The sequence below is a fragment of the Alosa pseudoharengus genome, unplaced genomic scaffold (genome assembly GCF_046254945.1).
Source record: "Alosa pseudoharengus isolate Yale_2024_CS ecotype anadromous, Long Island Sound unplaced genomic scaffold, YU_APseudo_1.1 YU_APseudo_1.1_scf_2, whole genome shotgun sequence".
Taxonomy (NCBI): Eukaryota; Metazoa; Chordata; class Actinopteri; order Clupeiformes; family Clupeidae; genus Alosa; species Alosa pseudoharengus.
Window position 1 is genome coordinate 31,097,254 of NW_027468663.1, and position 18,226 is coordinate 31,115,479.

Sequence of the window (18,226 nt, forward strand, 5' to 3'; positions counted from 1 at the left end):
TGTGGAAATACTGCTGTCTGTCTCAGCCTAAAGACGAATTAGTTTGCTGTGATATCTGCGGTAAGCAAGGGCTTAGGTCACTTTTAATTAATTAATATTATATCAATTATTAACAAGATTATTAATCACGGTAGGCCTATCTTAAAACAAGGCTTTTGGAAGAGTCATTGAGGGAGCAAGGATAATCCGAATTCTCAGCGGCGCTAAGAAACAGATCGATGCCGGCGTTGTGAGATTCCCTGGAGGGGACTTGAGAATCGTGGCCATCACAAGGGCGTTTATCAATGGCATCTCTCTGCAGAGGAAAGATCTGCGACAGCGATTTTGTCCCACTGTGCGGATTTAGCGTGTGAGTCATCGCCGGCGGTTTTAACTCTATAGTACCCGCGGGCCATGGTGATTGTGGTTTTGCTGTAAGATAGTACGTATCTGTGTATGATATGTATTTATATGTAATGTATGAATGAAATTCAAAATGATAGGTTGATTTAGCCAAACTCCTTGATTTATCAGACTCCTTGCAAGAAACACAGCATGGAGCTCTCCGAAACACAACGTAGACAAGACTACCCACACTCAGTGGACACCAGACCCAATAAAAATAGAAACCTAAACTAAGGCATAACATTATGGTGGGAAAACAAACATTACTTCCAATGGAGCAAGCCAACTAGGCTACAACATTCACGGGCATGCACTGAAATCTAATTTAAATGTCGTATAGCAAAATAAGGTTAACATTTGTAGGCTACATGGATAACGGATGTAGACTATAGACCACCCAGACAAGTGGAACAGTTCAAATAAGATTGGTTTTCCTTTTCGTGACCTATCACAGGCATAAATCATTAATATGGATATGCAAGCGCCGGTTATTGCGTGTGTTTCGGTGACGCACGAGTCAGGTGTTGCCTCATATAGCGGAGGGAGCTGTCCGGGTGCTGAAACCAAACAGCAGCGCTCGTTCGCATAGAAAGGGGAGATGCTATACATGTTTACGACTGTCATCTGAGCTATTTTGCAAAAAGGTAAAGAGCTTTTTGATTGTCACTAGTCAAACCAATGCACGACAACACTCGTAATATTCTTATAGCTTTGTATTTTGTTACATTGTCTAGATGTGTTGCTTAAATGGGTGTTATTCCTGGTATTCACTGAAATCATTTCAGAGGGTTAGCTACTCGTTACACCGATGGCTATCGTTGTTTACCTGATTGATGATTTACGATAGATATAGGCTACAACATAGATTTTTTATAAAATGGCAGCTTTGTGCCTTTTGGTTAGATTTCAAATGGGTTCAATCAAAGCTGATAGCCACAAGTGAAAAGGTTACCTTGACAACGAGTGGTGACTCACTCGATGGTGTAGGCTAGTCGCTTAAAAGGTGTTATAACAAAGCCCAACCCCGAATTGATCCAGGACTAGACGCTTAACGTTGCGCCTTTTTGACTTGGTAACTGATTGTCCATCACAACTGTCTTTCTAAAAAGAAATGCTGTAGATGGGGAATGTATTGTGACTGGATCTAAAAAGTTGTTGCAGTGCATGCTTTATGAGAGTGTTTCTGCTGTTTGACACTAATTGTGGTTATGTCTTCCATTCTTTTCAGGCACTATGCTGCTGTTACCCCCCAAGCTTTCCATAGGAGGAGTGGTTGTTTTGCTCGCACTCCTCCATGCTTGTGCGGTGCAGGGTGCGTCCGTCCGGCATCACCGGCTTAGAGGAGGCGAACAGGGCGCCTACTTTGCTCCAAGCTCCGATATGGTTAAAGCCCTGGAGTACGTAGAGAGTCTGAAACGACGGACAGATGGGCTGGAGAGCCCTACCGCTGACTACGACGAGGTAGACAAGTTCCGCTTCCTGGTGCAGCTTGCTTCTCTTCAGGATGAGAGCGCGCCAGAGCGCGGGGATGACGGCTGGCTGGAAAGCAAAGCTCCGCAGTTGGTGAAAGCGCTGCTGCGAGCGATGGACCAGGCAGGGGAAAACACCGAAACTGCTCCGCCTCAGGCGAGTCGCCCGTCTAAAAACAGACAAAACTCAGATGGTCCTGGGGACTACGGCGGCATGGTGAAACCACACAAAAAGTATCCGCTGATGTTCGAGGATGATGAGAATGTTAGAGATAGTACCTTCAAACGCGCAACAGAAGACCTGGAGGAACAGTATACCCCCCAAAGCCTTGCCAACATGCGTTCTATCTTCGAGGAGCTTGGAAAACTGTCATCTAAAGACCAGAAGCGTGACGACCAGAAGTTCTACAGTAATGACGACGAGGACGAGGATGATGATGACATGTACAGGGTTAGAAATCTTGCGTACGAGGATGTGGCCGGTGGCGAAGACTGGGTGCCGATGGAGGAACAAGTAGAGACGGAGGAGGTGGTCAAGGGCAGCCACGAGGAATTTGACCGCGGTTTAGGAGACAGCGCAGAGGACGTGGAGACCCTTGAGCGACGTGCAAGTCAAGATCCTGACGATGATACGAAGCTTGTGGATTATTACTTGTTAAAAGTCTTGGAAATGACCGACCAAGAACAAAAGCGGGACAGAACCGCGGCTCAAGACAGCAAAAAGAGATTTATCCGACCATCTCTCATCGACCCGCAGGCCATCAACAGGCTGAAAGCGATCTCACTGAAAACGCAGGTCCCGCCCGATGAGCTCATTGAGATGCTGATAACGGGCGAAATCAGAAAACAAGAGCGCCCAGTGGTAGGAGTGGAGAGAAAAACGATGCCTCGCTACAAAGGTAGATTCCCCAAATATTATAATAGACGCCTGCCTGACAAATTCCCTAACTACATCTCACCTGATTTCACAGCTGAGGACATTCTTAATCTCTTAGATAGCCTGGGCAGTCAGAAAACACATTACTCTAAACAAAGACCCTACAAGACCACTGTATCAAGATTTGTCACACCAAGTGGTCATCGTGGGAGCTTGATTATGTCAGAGATGAATAAAGCCCTCAACAAAAGAAATGACGATTACGACGACACAGTGGACGAAGATGAGTTGGCGACGTTTCTTGCTGCAAAAGTACTGACCGAGTACCCCGACACAGAGAATTCCAAACGCTCTCTCCATCCTGAAGTTCAAGAGCAATTTCCATATGAATTGTATGAAGAGGCAATGAAGGACTATTTTGACCAGGTAGACACTGGTAAAAGTGCGCCGGTGAAACGAGATATTGAGGCTAAAGAAGAACCAGAGCCTAAAAAGCTGAACAACGATTCTGCCCTGGAGCCAATAGCTCAACACACGCCGGAGCCAGTTCAGGAGAAGGAACACCGTGCAAAAATAGTGTCAGGAATGTAGACGAGAGAAAGAAGCTGACAGCAACGAATTTGTCCACTGGAGCAGATAGTTAATGTTTCATCACAGAAAAATAACCAGTCTGGTGGAAGTGGTATAGTTTTACATGGAATTTTAAAATATATCTATTGTAAATACAACATAATCCAGTGTCAGAATAAAATGTATCCTATTTTGTCGTGGTCTCTGGATTTGTGGTTTTTATTGTTATAATATGTTCAGCCGAACAAAGAGAATATCCCCCTATTCATACTCTTAATAATACTCTGACTGGCTTGCTGCAATCCTTTCCAATGAAAATTGGCCTCTCTATTTCAATATTAGAATAGATAGGTTGGTGTCCTAGTCATTTTTAAACCATTTTTGTACGTGTTCGAAGATGTGCAAAGACTTAAAGACAAATAAAGCATTACCATTATTTTCTTCTTGTTGTGTTGTGTTAAATTATTGCACATGTTCACCGTCTGAATTGTTGATTCTGTACTAAGAACAAATGTACCATTCTCTGGATAATGTGTCAAAATGTTACTTCCCTTGTGAAAAGTCTCATTCATTTGTCGTCATAACTATTTGTTCACAATAATGGTTAAATAAAAGCGTGGTCACACACATAATATGACAAAGGGGGGCAGCTCAAATGGACTCTAAACCCATATATCTTGAGGGAAGAGAAAACTTTTGTGGTGCAATATAATTTCTTTAACATGTGAATAAAACATCCACCACACAATTTATCAAAATATGTTTTTATTGTACAGTGTCCATGAAAAAAAATCTCTTGTGCTGTAAAATACAGAATTTATGACCATCCACAAAATGAACAAAACAAAGACAATTACAACCAACTAGTCCCTGAGGCACTAGAATGACTCTGTAAAATCTGAATATTTAGCATAAAGTGACATAAACATACATAAAAAGGCACTTATAATAATCTGACATTAATTTAAATAGATGATTGTCATAATAAAACATCATTATTATAGGAGTAGTAATTATTACATACAGTTAGCTATGATTGTCATCATCATCATGCAATTTTAACTGGCATAACTCTTGGTATCAGTGTCATTGTATGGCTAGTGTCCATATAAATCCCTTTGAAATGAGGAAAGTTGAGTGGATGTACAGAGTGAAGTTATGAGCGACCTACGACTACCTCTTTGGGAACATGGAGAGTCGAGCACATTGTTACACAGAGAAAAGGCAGTGGCGTGTCGAAGGTCAAAGACACACCTGTGTGCATGCTCCATTCACTTCCCGGCTTCATTTCTTCCCCTTTCTGCTGTGCTCTAGAAAGCAGGCTTGCTCATGTACTCCTCCATTGTCTGAAAAGCCAGAGACAAAAATAAAAACACGAAATGCCATGTGTAATCCACTACAAACAGCACCCTCAGTCCAACACATCACACCAGAATACGTGGGGCTTCATGCTCATAGGGTTGAAATGATCTTGGTAGGTGAGAGACGAGACGCTCAGATTGACACTATTGATCTCGTCATGCACTGCACTTGTCACGACATGAGTATCCCCACGAGTGGCCTGTCAGCTAACACACAATCTTTTCTTGGGGGGGGGGGGGGTCTAACAGCTGGGAGGTCTTCTACCGCTTCTACCGCACGAGTCATTTGCAAAATAACTGCCGTCCTCTTTATCCCAGAACTGGCGCCTATCCTCTTTATTACCTACCAAGCCTAATTGGCCTGGTCTGCGGTTATCTCAGCGCCTGCAGTTCTACACATGGACAGGGACTAAGAGCTGTGGTTGGAGAAACAGTGTGGTCAGGCTCCAGATGAGGGATTCTGGACATGTTTTGTTTTGCAAGCATATTGCTATGAAATGCAGCCCATGGGGGATGTGGACATAGACATTTCAGGAAATGACCAGAAAGTATGAGTAACTATCAAACAACACAGAGGAGCACTTTCTTGTGAGTCACAAAGCCACTGAAAGCTTCATTTAAAGTCTGGATCATAACAGCTCAATGCTCTTAAATTTGCAAATGTACTCATGTGTCTCCACAAGATATCCAAACGGTTTCCGGAATACATGTTATCAGGTGTAATCATGTCAGTAAATTCCTGAGTGAAAACTCCTTATTTTTAACTCCCTCTGCAATGTCTCTGACAGAGCAGGAAGTATGTGGCTGTGGAAATTTACCATCTCAGCCTGTGCACCACATCTGTTTGTTGCCGTAACTGAATTTAGCTCTCAGATGCTACTGCTCTCCAGAGTCTGTGATACCAACATCTCGGCAACTAACTATTGGAAACAGAACCCTCTGTTATAACACTAACAGAGACACATAATACACACATCGTGGCTACATGACTACATTCTCTTGTCATGACTCTCACCATCTAACAAAGAAACATGGCAATTATTGCTAAGTGTCATGCCAAGTTGTTGTTCACAGTTTTGTGATATGACATAATGTGACAGATGTTATTTTGATGGTTATGTCATCCAAAATGTAAAAACTAAAATAACGACAATTTCAGATAATGGCCACCTAACACTGTCATCTCACAGGACATAGATATGGCTTAAAAACAGGAAATGACAGCTTCCATGACATGTTCATCGCAAGGTTTTTTAACTCTTCAGATAGGTCAAGTGGTCCAATTTGATTTTTGTCATGAGCACACTCATCTATTTGATCTCGTGTCATTCTCTGTGTGGTGCACTAGACACTCTGACACACTCAGCACTGATAAGAAAATTCCACTTGAATGGATTTATGTGGATTACTGTGGACACTCAGGGATCTGTGCCACTCCCAGCCCATAATATTTACCTCCTGCAGCATGTCTGAGGCCTCTATTGCCCTAGCGACGGACGACTTTGATGTCTCCAGTATCTCCCCGCCCATCATGAATTCATCCAGAATGAAGTAGGCCTTCTCAAAGTTAAAAATGATGTCCAATTCACACACCTAAAGAATGAGGGCATTTAAAGACAGATATTAAAGACTGTCACAGTCCTCTTTATGTGCCATTTACTGTAGCCTTATAGCCATTTACTGTAGCCATATAACCAAGGAACTTGTCAAATAAACCAATGGAGTTGGCAATGTGCTTATAGGAAAGTACATGCACTACAATGTAATAAAGAGGTAAGGTTAACTGTAGTCTTAACTGTAATCATTCATTAACATACAATGCACACACCACAACAGACAGAGAGAGTGAGAGAGACAGAGAGAAAGAGCGAGGGAGAGAGAGAGAGAGAGAAAGAGAGAAAGAGAAAAAGAGAGAGAGAAACAGAGAGAGGGAAGAGAGAGAGAGAGAAAGAGAAAGATAAAGAGAGAGAGAGAGAGAGAGAGAGAGAGAGAGAGAGAGAGAGAGAGAGAGAGAGAGAATCCCTTACATTGCCAAAGTATTTATCAAGCAGCTCCACATATCGATGTAAAACCTCCAGGGCCAACAACTCATTGTCCTGATCTTCAAGGCCACAGCAGAAATAAAGACTGGCATACCTGGATGCAAAAACAGACACACACAGGCAGGCATACACACACACACACACACACACACACATATGAGCACACACACACACACACACACACACATGAGCACACACACACACACACACACACACACACACACACACACACACACACACACACACACACATATGAGCACACACACACACACACACACACATATGAGCACACACACACACACACACACACATATGAGCATACACACACACACACACACACACACATATGAGCATACACACACACACACACACATATGAGCACACACACACACACACACACACATATGAGCATACACACACACACACACACACACATATGAGCACACACACACACACACACACACATATGAGCACACACACACACACACACACACATATGAGCACACACACACACACACACATATATGAGCACACACACACACACACACACACACACACACATATGAGCACACACACACACACACACACACACACACACACACATATGAGCACACACACACACACACATATGAGCACACACACAGGCAGGCATACACACACACACACACACATATGAGCACACACACACACACATATGAGCACACACACAGGCAGGCATACACACACACACACACACACACATATGAGCACACACACACACACACACACACACACATATGAGAACACACACACACACACACACACACACACATATGAGCACACACACACACACACACACACACACACACACACACACACACACACACATCACTAGGATTGAAAGACGGGGGCGGGGGCTTAGCCCCCAGAGTTGTAGGTAATGCGTGCACCGAAACATTTTTCTTCAATGTATATATACTGGTACAATAGCATTAACAGGGACACCATGCCATTAGTTTTCATTCTCACAATATTGCTGATCATTTTAATGCTGATTATTACTACAGTCTGCGGTGACTGATATTGTATGTTGCCAGTGGCGCCCCCCAGGAAATGGGGTGTCCAGGGTGTCCAGATGAGGCCATTGCTGTCGTCACCCCCCATGTCATGAACTGTTGTGTATTTACATTAGGTATTTAAATTAATAGTAAACACTGTAAAATGTAACCTAATCGGTCGTTTGAGAGTTAGGGTTAGGATTTTCAGTTTTTTATTAAGCTCTTATCTTGATCATTGTGGGCCATCTATGAAGAGTTTGATTCTAAAATCCTATCCTCCATTGTAATGCATTTTTAGAAATGAGCATGTAGTGAGAGCAGGCTAAAGGGAGTGTGTGCTGAGTGTGTGTGGGCAGCAGGGTGCACGTGGTCTTTACTGGACATCTGAGCAGGATTTACAGTGTGTTTGTCAGAGAGTGGACAGCATTACATAACAGGGGCCATCAGTCCCAGGGACAGATGGGACCAATGAGCTGGGATGGGAACAGGAGACAGATCCAAGAGAGAGATGCACATAGATAGCAAGATACAGAGACAGAAGAGAGTGAGTGGAAAGAATAAGTTGAATCTGATCCTGTTAGGCAACTTAACAAGGAGAGGCGGCCATTTTATTATCCCTCCCTCCTTCGCCTGCTCACTCCATCCTCACCTCTTGTAGACGATCTTGAGGTCCCTCCAGGAGAGGAAGTTGCTGGTGCGGGGCTTGCGGGCGAGCACCAGCATGGTCATATCGCGCATCACCTTCTTCTTCTCGCGCTCGGTGATGGGTGCATACCACTTCTGTAGACGCACCTTCCCCTGCCGGCTGAACAGCAACAGGAAACGCATCTGCAGCGCAGGGAACGGGGGTGGGGTCACAGAGAGGATTGCATGGAGAGGGACATCAAAGGACAGAGACAGGGATGAAGGGAGGAGATGACGAGATGTGCAGAGAGAGGGTGACCAGGAAGAGAGAAAAAGAAATGAGATGAGAGGGGAGGGGGAAAACATGGAACAGATAAAGAAGTGCAATTATGTGGAAAGGTCAACATCGGTTTTCCTAATTTTATCAGCAGATCTTAACGTAACATCAGAGGTGGAAAAGGTAGGAGCGATGGTATTAGAGCAGGGGCATGCACGAAAACAGTGTCATGATGAGCCTCAGTAGGAGAGCTAGCAAAATACTTAAGGAAAGTGCATCTTCTACAGGCTTATGAGCGATGTATTACAGCTCTTGGTTGTGATGCTGGACTTCACAATGCTATACAACTTCATTAATTAACTTTTCTACAGAGCATCCTGAAACAAAACCCAATATTAAGAATCAGCTAATCTCATTAACTTCAAACTCCACGCAAGTTACTCGGACAACAAACCCCCACCTTTATCTGACACAAGCTCAGAGAAACAAGGGTTGGCAAGGCCGTAGAACATCGCCACAGCCGGTACTACCACGGCTGAGTCACTCACACACACACACACACACACACATACACACAATAAAAGCTCCCCTTTATTAGCTTTCCTCAGAGGGGTCAGCGGAGTACCACTTGCTATTGACAGAAGGAATTAAACAATAACCTCTCAGAAGCTCAGGCATAGAGAGCACGGAGGAGCGAGGAAGCGTGGAACATTGCCTTGTTATTGTGCTAGCCTCTCACAAACAATAACACAATTCTGTGGAGCGTGTGAGCCATTTCATGGGCCTTTTATTTTATTCTGTCATTTGCAGGATGTTTGCTCGTGGTTCTGTGGGCTGCAGATCTACTGCCTGGCCTTATTGGCTTGGCTCTTGTGGCGTAAAACAAGGCTGAAAATGACCAGGAGGACAAATAAGACCAGGATGACTCAGAGAAGGGGAGAGCTTGGAGATAGACACGAAAGGCAGCTGGCAACAAAAAAGCCCACTGCAGCTTCTGACAATAGTGTGGAGATTTAATATGTGGATAGGTGGATATTTTCACAACTATATCTTCCTTCAATTGTTGAATTGAAGACTGGAAGTACACACTTTCTGCAAAGGCATGGGTGTGTGTGAGCTGCTGTCAGTTGTGTAAAAGTTTCCAATGCAGTTAGTCTAACGTTATTTCATAATTAAATACTCTTTCACAATTTCAGTTCACAGTTTCACAATTATTACAGTCACTACGCAATATATCTGAAGTATAGGCTTGTCAGTATTATATAACAACTGTAGGCTACTGTATATGCAACCAAAAATGACTTATTTTGGGCAAAGAGGAGTTGTTATAAAGATGTTGGGTAAAAAAACAATATAATGGCTTTGTTTCAGAAAAGTACAGTACAGAAAATATCGGCAATGGTAGGCTACATATCATTACTTGCAAAGCTGATGTTTAATGGCGACAATGGCGAGTTTGAATAGAACCAATGACGGAACCTGTTCCGCCAGATAACAATGGTCAAGTGCTAAGGAACTAGTAGCACACACCTTATTTCACTTCTGAAAATGTTAATACCCTTAGAAATAGCCTATGGGAATAAAATGATAAGATGGGGCAAGCTGCATACATCCTGAAATTAGAACCCGAGTGCGCGCAACTGTGATCGCAACGAAATAAATGGCATTAAAATGCCAGAATGTAACATTGAGTAATGATGTGGCAACAACAGGTGCAGCAACTTGTAGCGATACCGGTGTGAATGTTACCCAGTTTACCCAGACTTCGCATGACATTGTCGCGTTTTTCACAATGTGATCTAGGGCCTACTTACCATATTGAAACAAGCGAATGTCCACAAGTGATCCCCCAAACAACCACGATCAATTTAACACTTTTTTCACGCACTGCTGGACACTGTAAGGGCGCACTCACATAGTTGTCTTTCCCAGAATCCTTCGAAACAGAAAGTCACGCAAGCCCTCCCCCCACTGTAAATTCTAGCAGCATTGCCTACGTCATCTCTTCTCAGATATGCGATTGGTCAGGGCCCTACACCTGTTGCAAAACAAGGTGTGGCGTACACCTCAGCCCTCTCAAGGAAGGAACATCTGCTGCCCTCTAAGTTTGCCATTGACTTTATACGTCTCCAAGGATGGCTTCCTGAGACACGACCAAAACACACACCATTTGGGAAAATAATGCTTTGGTCCAATTGCTTTCACGCCAATAGCCTAAACTGAGATGCTCAAGGATGCTCAACATAAATGTATAGGCTAGGCCTGGTCTAGGCTCATTGATAATTAATAAATAAATAAAAATAAATCCCAATTAAATGGTGTAGTTATGGTGCACTATTTATGCTTTGTTCTGTCAGCTCACTTTCTTAACAGACGCTCAGAAATAACGGACAAATGGAAACTGAAAGGTTTAAGATTGTTGGGCTGAGTCCTTCCGCCGCTCATTTTTAATAACGTAACCATTGTTAAAGTAGGCTATGCCAAATAGCCTAGAAAATACTCTAACCGTAGGATTAGACCATGTACTGTAAAAAATAAGTTTAGACACGCAATATAGTATTACTTTCATATTTGCAATGCCCGAGTCTAGTGCATGCAGCTTAGTCACACGCCAGTAGAGGGTATCAGAGCTTTAAAACGTGGCTGGCTTTAGGGGCACCAAAGCTGTCAATCGGGTAGGCTGACTGATAGAAGTTTCCAAACGCGCAGCAATCATGTCTAAGTATCGGAATATTGTGTGGTTTCTAAAAGCAATGCAAGAATACACAAGGTAAAGTACATGTATTTTGGTCTATGTTCGGCGTTGTTCTTGTTCTTCTTGCATTCTCTTAAAAAAATATAGCCTACTTGTAAAGTTTGTCTGAGTGCTTGACTCAAATTAAATTACTTGTTAATTCCTTGTTTATTAGGTTGTTAACAACCAACAACACATAGGAATTCACATGTATTGTACTTGATCTGTGTTTTTTAAAGCTACTTGGTGGTGCAGTTTTGACATAAATGTGACAGATAGAGATTTTTTCAGAGAGACATTTTCAGCCCACAATTAGAACGTTTTCCCCACTCCAAAAAGTTGCCTATATTTTTTAAATTAGATACAATCTTTATCAGACGTTATCAGTGTTTAATGTCACCACAGCACAGAGCATTGTTATCTCTCCCTGCCCTTATGCCACCCTCCAAACATCACCACACAAAGGCTTTGTTGACAGCTGTTTTGGTCAGCATAGCGCCTGGTCATTTATTGTTGGATGGGCTGACAATTGGTCATTGAAAGCAATATGTTGACCTCTCCATCGCAATTGTCAAATACCTGACCTCAGAAACACAGGAAACTGAAATTATGCAATTGTTGAATGCCTTTGAAATACAATGTGTGTTTTTTGTATGTTTATATATGTCACCAATAACAGTAACTGGTATACTGCTGTTTGGTTAATTGTTAATTTTGGTTGACACAGGGGAGGATATGAAACAGCCTCAAGGCACTTTGTGGTAAAAGACCTCAGTGCAGACCTGGGCGGACGATCCTTCATGATTACAGGAGCCAACAGTGGAATTGGGAAGGCAACTGCAATGGCCATAGCAAAGAAGGGTTAGTTAGCATGCCTAGAGCTGCCTGGGAGAGTGCATCTGTTGGAAATGGATAATGAGAGATAATTGCACAGGACAGGGTGTTCAATTCTTTGTGCTAGTGGTTAGGATGCCTCACTCAAGGGCCAGCTTTGTCTCTTACCATATGTATATGTAGGATTGCCTACATATGAAGAGATAAAGCAATACTAATCGTAATCATTTGTTAGTATTACTAATTTGCTTTTGCAGGCTTTTGCAGACATTTTTTTTTAAACGGTTTACTGTTCATTTAAGCTATTCTAATGTATGTATGCTGTATGTTGCTTTGGACAAAAGTGTCTGCTAAATTCCATAACCATAACCATAACCATATGCCCATACATACTGTAAACATGCAGATGTTCTCTCTTATCAGTGATATCATAATATGGCATTAGCATATATATTAAAGAAAGAGTCAGATTATTTTGTCTATACCTGAAACAAAGAGTGTCATTGCTATACTCATTTTGAATCACAGGTCTTTCACTGTTTTTGACATCTGAGCGTGGACAGATGTTTGGTTTTTCCTCTGAGTAGGTGGGACGGTGCACATGGTGTGCAGAAACAAGGAGAGAGCTGAGTCTGCCAGAGAGGACATTGTGAAGGAGTCCGGCAACAACGTGAGTCTCTGTCTTTGACCTGATCAGCTTCTGTCTGTCTGGAAACATGCTTAAAGGCTGCTTATTTAGCTCATGGTGTTCTCTTGCGGCAGAATGTACACGTCCACATTTTGGACCTGTCAGAGTCACGCAAGGTCTGGGAATTCACAGAGGACTTCAAGAGTAAACATTCATCCCTGAACGTTCTGGTATTTTTTTTTTTTTATACACAGGAATAGATGTTAAATGCATTGTATGTATGTAGTACCACTGGTTAGAGATTGTAGATAATGGCCAAACCTCTCACTATCACAAGCACGTTCTCATGCCCAACAAGTCTAAGCAGACTTCTAACACTGCAAGGTGTACACTGTTAGACTTAACGGTAACCCCCAGTTACTTACCACAAAATGGCCAGTAAAATACCATAACATTATTATGCAGTAACACTACTATACTTTGCATTGCATTATGGGCATTTTGATGACGTTTCATGTCATCTGTATACTACAACCATCATACTGATACTTATCAATTCTTAACAACAACAGGGCTTTTGTGAGCATTTCACTGTCAAGTGGGCACCTGTTGTGGGAGTGGGAGTGTTTTGTTGAATTTGGCCCTTGACAGCTCCAAAAGGTAACATAGAACCACTCCCATCATACATGGTTTGGGACCCCTGAGACCAGCCAATATCATTGGAATTGACAAGATTTCACATCAAGACCTCAATGTCTAAACATTACTGGATCTAAACATCAATCTCATCATACTATGGCATGCCACAGACTTTTAAATTATTTAAAACAATATATTGCCAGTCTTAAAAATGATACATTACCACTGTACATATGACCATTTGCTTATCCGTTTCCCTATTTATCGGCTGTAACAGATCAACAATGCGGGGAGCATGGTGAACATACGAGAGGTGAATTTCGAAGGTTTTGAGAAAAATTTTGCCATCAACACCTTGGGTAAGAGGCCCTAGTCATCTGCTGAAGAGATACTTCGCCACTGATCTGTCCACATTTTATGGACTTCAGACAGTTTTTTGCCAGACAGAGTTTTCTATCCTCTCAACATTCAGCATCCTCTTTGTTCCTTCCTTCTCTCTCTCTCTCTCTCTCTCTAGGAGTGTATATCCTGACCAAGGGTCTGATACCTCTTCTGGAAAAGAGCAGTGAACCTAGAGTAGTGAGTTCACACAAATACCAATTCCAAGAACACACTCACATCTTTTAAAATATGCACATCTTTATGGACAATTCTTTCTGTGCCAACAGTCCATTCATCCATCTTGCTTTTTTCCATATTGAGTTACTTTTGCATTTGCTTTATTGACAGGGGAGACATCTAAACAGTCTATACAAAAATGACTAGGGCATCAAACCAAATAAAAAAGAAAGCACAGAGGTATTGATAAACAGTATACTCGCATTGGGCCTTTGGTATTAGATCATTGCAGCTTTTTATTTCCAGTAATAGTAGCTCCATTTGGCACTTTTGAGCAATTGGGAGGAGTTGGTATGCAGCTCATAAAATGTGGCAATTTGTCTCCATTTTCGAAGGCTGGTATGCTGCTCTAGGGAACACATTCATAATTAAATTCATACATTCATGTAGCTAAAAAAAACCCCTAAACTATGCAAAGCTATGAATTTCTTCGGTGTCAGGATGCATTCAGGAAGCCAGTTGCGGACAGCCAGGGAGCTGTTATAAGACTGTAAGGCTGGTCTAGTGATGAACACAACTAAATTACTGGTGATTAAGACCATCTGCATTATTTTTAATTTGTTGTTCTGCCCCCCCACCCCCGGTGTGTGTGTGTGTATGTGTGTATGTCTTATTGCATTTATGACTGTAGCTGAGCTCAGTCATACTTTTTTGATCTTCCTAGAGGTAGTGGTAGACCAAGGAACATATCTGCCCCTGATCCACAGATCTGTTGTACAGTTTAGAAAATCCCATATCCTCGTCGTCCAGGCAGGCAGACAGGCAGGTATGTGATCTTCTCAAATCATGAATCTTGATGTAAATGTCTGTGCACTGTGCTCCCAGATCACTGTGTCTTCTGGAGGGATGCTGGTTCAGAAACTTCGCATCATAGACCTGCAGACTGAAAAAAGGCCCTTCGACAGCACCATGGTCTATGCACAGAATAAGGTATAGGGCTCAACACAACGTCATAATGTTCCCAGGAACAGTGGATGGGAATGTGCTACAGACATGCATTGTTTTGTTCTGCTAATGTTCAGCTGTGTTGTATTGTTACCATAGAGACAGCAGGTGGTTATGACAGAGGAATGGGCTCAGGCGTATCCCAAGATTCACTTCTCTGTCATGCACCCAGGATGGGCAGATACCCCAGGTATGCATAACATCCTGTATACTGTCATATTGTGACATATCACTAAAATGGATGCATTTAAAAAAAAAAGTTTAAAAAAAACATCTTAATGTCGTCTCAAGAGATGAACAGGTACTCCAATCGCCAAAGGTATCCAATGAAGACTTAAACCCAGATGTATAACATAATCAGCCGATTTTCAGATGATCAGAAGGTTATCTTACATGGATTCATGCCTATTCATGAAATCAAAAAGCAGCATTTATTTGAGATTCCTTAAGTGCATCAAGCATTAATGTATTCAATGTCATATTCTCATAAATAGCTACATTGTTCTTAACTTGTGTCAGTTATTTACCTTTGTGCATGGCATCATACATGATGAAGGATTCTCTGTTTGGCAGCGGTCGCCAAGGCCATACCCGACTTCTATGAGAGGCTGCGTAGTCGGCTGCGGAGTCCTGAGCAGGGTGCTGACACGGTCATCTGGCTGGCCATCTCCCCAGCAGCAGCTCGGATGCCCAGCGGCAAGTTCTTCCAGGGTGGGTGTGGCCTGACACCTGGACAGGCTAATGTGGCTGATGTGCTTTGATATCTCTGTGAAATGTTAGAGATGACCAGTTCTGTTATAGGCAAAATTATTTCGCTGTTTACTTTATATATTGACTTATACTAACCTTATACTAACATTAAAGGCCCTTTGAATATAGCCAAATATTTATATCTCTATAGACCCTTTTAATCTGTTTTTAGACCCTTTTAATCCTAGAGGATTTCTGGTAGAAATGTTGAAAACTAATGCAGATACTTTGAAAAGAAAATGAATTGGACTTTAGCATAATTCTCTACTAAATGTCAACTTTAATAATTCTCTACTAAATGTCAACTTTTTTAAATTACTTTTGTTTGTCCCCAATTACCATTAGCTCAGTGTTGTTTTCTGTGCCACTGGAATTAGAATATCATTCAAATTAGTATGCTTGTGCTTTGCAAGTACAACTTTGTAAGAAAAACTGCAAGCAAGTTAATTAATGAATAATAATGATAGATAGATAGATAGATAGATAGATAGATAGATACTTTATTGATCCCTAGGGGAAATTCAATGAATGAATAATAAGCAGCAGTGGCTATTAGTCTGCTGAATGTTTTCTTTTCCCATCATCAAATGGATATTTCCATTTCTTCATAACTTGATTACATCAGTAACAATGATGTAACTATTACATATAGATCTATACTAAATCTAGGTCACTAGTAACACTAATGTAAATAGTAATAATGGTAGTAGTAGATGGTGGTTAGTGAGTTTCCCCCTTCACTGTAAAGCGTTTTGGATGCATTGAACAGCAGCACTACATGTAATGTGGTGTTGTTGTATAAAGTACACTGTAACACTAAGGCAGTTTAGTGATATACTCAGTAACACCACTGGTAACATAACACAGTGCTTTAAAACACTGTTCAGAGCAATGTGGGACAGATGACTAGCCCTTGTGTTATCTTACATGTATCTCTGCCTGCAGATAGAAAGATGGTTCCTGTGCACCTGCCTCTGGCCTGGACTCGTTACTCCTGTGAGAAAGCCCGGGCCCTTATGGTCCGTCTGGAGGCCCTCGCCAAGAGGGCCCAGCCAAGCGCCGGGCGCTCACAGCTCAACTGCCCCATAGTGGACATCTCAGGAGGTCCTCAGGACTGCATCAAAAAGGCTGCCTAAGATTCACATGCTAACGTGCCCTTGGGAAAACTACCAGAGTACAGACCAAGGCTAAGAGAGGCCATGAATTTGCTATTGTTCAGTAAGGTATTGCAATGTCTGAATTTGACCCTACTACTATTCAGTAAGTTATATGATTGCACTTGAGAAACTGGACAAATAGCAAGAACATCCCACTGTTTAAAATGCTGCTAATATAGGTTACTAAAAAACCCTCAAGAATAAAAATTATTCACTCACCTGCATGCATGGAGAGAATTCTGAGTCATTCAAGTGCAAAATCACTTGAGTCATTCAAGTGCAACTCTTTTACCATTATCAAATTTAGCAATAGGCTTCCAATTATCTCCTCAGGCTTATAACCTAGCAGTGACCCTGGACACACTTTCTGACTGACTGACTCATGTAAGTGCATATAACTCACCCAGCAAAGTGGGCAATTACTCTGGCTGTTTACTGCAAAATAAACGCCTGTACACTCCATCTCATGTGGTTCTGGAGTGACCTTCACTATGGGGTGGTATACTACACAACAGATATTATTATTATATATATATTTTTACTAAAAGAACAAATGGATAGGGTCAATGTGAGTTTTTGTTGCATATTGTCCACTTCACAGCAGATACATTTCGTGAGGCTTTTTTTTTTAGAAAATATTAAAATTTATCACACAAGCTCAATTAGTGTGTGCTCCTATTGTCAGTTTCCAATGTCCTCAATATTGTACACAAATGTAAAATAGATTGACAATGCGAGTTTCATCTAAACTTCATCTACAGACCACAATAATGACTGGAGAGTATGACTGAGCCCCTTCAATCACTGCAGGTTGTTATTGGTAGGAGGTTACTGGTAACATTTATCTGTCCAAATGTGCCTGTGCCATACATATTATGATACTTCACAATAAAATATATCAGGCCAAAAGAGAAAAATGAATGAATACATATATTATTCATTCATACATACATATATATATATTATGTGAATATATAACTGACTTCCATTTTTTCATGAAATGAAGTGTCGCAGACATCTGGAGTGACAGCTCAATATACCCAAGAACATTCCCACTGCTTCACACACACACCTACATAATGGTAAATTGTGCCTCCTACTGGAGAAAAAAAAAAATACACTCATATCACAGGGAAGTTTGGCTGCACATAGAGGGGCAGGCCTAAGAGATAACAGAGCCCAATTCGGTGACAAATCTGTACGCTTGTTTCAAGCCTAAATTTGATCAGGAATATCCATTTGCCAAGCTGAGCTGTCTGCCTTTCTGTGGACAATGGGAG

The 18,226-nt window shown here is 41.9% G+C and overlaps 3 protein-coding genes across 3 annotated transcripts; 2 read left to right on the forward strand and 1 right to left on the reverse strand.

Annotated features, from left to right (window-relative positions):
• Positions 1 to 969: 969 nt before the first annotated feature.
• On the forward strand, positions 970 to 3,712 carry scg2b (secretogranin II b). The gene is made up of 2 exons (XM_076294495.1): positions 970 to 1,028; positions 1,613 to 3,712. The coding sequence occupies exon 2, from the start codon at positions 1,618 to 1,620 to the stop codon at positions 3,319 to 3,321; it is 1,704 nt and encodes a 567-aa protein (XP_076150610.1). The 5' UTR covers positions 970 to 1,028; positions 1,613 to 1,617; the 3' UTR covers positions 3,322 to 3,712.
• Positions 3,713 to 4,048: 336 nt separating this feature from the next.
• ap1s3b (adaptor related protein complex 1 subunit sigma 3b) lies at positions 4,049 to 10,583 on the reverse strand. The gene is made up of 5 exons (XM_076294496.1): positions 10,456 to 10,583; positions 8,390 to 8,568; positions 6,689 to 6,797; positions 6,117 to 6,254; positions 4,049 to 4,646 (listed from the first exon to the last, which is right to left on the reverse strand). The coding sequence occupies exons 1-5, from the start codon at positions 10,456 to 10,458 to the stop codon at positions 4,611 to 4,613; spliced, it is 465 nt and encodes a 154-aa protein (XP_076150611.1). The 5' UTR covers positions 10,459 to 10,583; the 3' UTR covers positions 4,049 to 4,610.
• A 772-nt stretch (positions 10,584 to 11,355) lies between these two features.
• Positions 11,356 to 16,935, forward strand: LOC143135215 (dehydrogenase/reductase SDR family member 12-like). Its single transcript, XM_076295923.1, has 10 exons — positions 11,356 to 11,411; positions 12,103 to 12,236; positions 12,797 to 12,879; positions 12,972 to 13,067; positions 13,754 to 13,835; positions 13,994 to 14,055; positions 14,920 to 15,024; positions 15,139 to 15,229; positions 15,613 to 15,750; positions 16,735 to 16,935. The coding sequence occupies exons 1-10, from the start codon at positions 11,356 to 11,358 to the stop codon at positions 16,923 to 16,925; spliced, it is 1,038 nt and encodes a 345-aa protein (XP_076152038.1). The 3' UTR covers positions 16,926 to 16,935.
• The last annotated feature ends 1,291 nt before the right edge of the window (positions 16,936 to 18,226 follow it).

Coding starts and splice junctions, on each gene's coding strand:
- scg2b (XM_076294495.1), top strand. CDS start 1,618: ATGCTGCTGTTACCCCCCAAGCTTTCCATAGGAGGAGTGGTTGTTTTG.
- ap1s3b (XM_076294496.1), bottom strand. Junction 6,798..8,389: donor CTCAAGATCGTCTACAAGAG/GTGAGGATGGAG, acceptor TTTTGCATCCAG/GTATGCCAGTCTTTATTTCT. Junction 6,255..6,688: donor TTGATAAATACTTTGGCAAT/GTAAGGGATTCT, acceptor CTCATTCTTTAG/GTGTGTGAATTGGACATCAT.
- LOC143135215 (XM_076295923.1), top strand. CDS start 11,356: ATGTCTAAGTATCGGAATATTGTGTGGTTTCTAAAAGCAATGCAAGAA. Junction 13,836..13,993: donor TTTTGCCATCAACACCTTGG/GTAAGAGGCCCT, acceptor CTCTCTCTCTAG/GAGTGTATATCCTGACCAAG. Junction 15,230..15,612: donor AGGATGGGCAGATACCCCAG/GTATGCATAACA, acceptor TCTGTTTGGCAG/CGGTCGCCAAGGCCATACCC.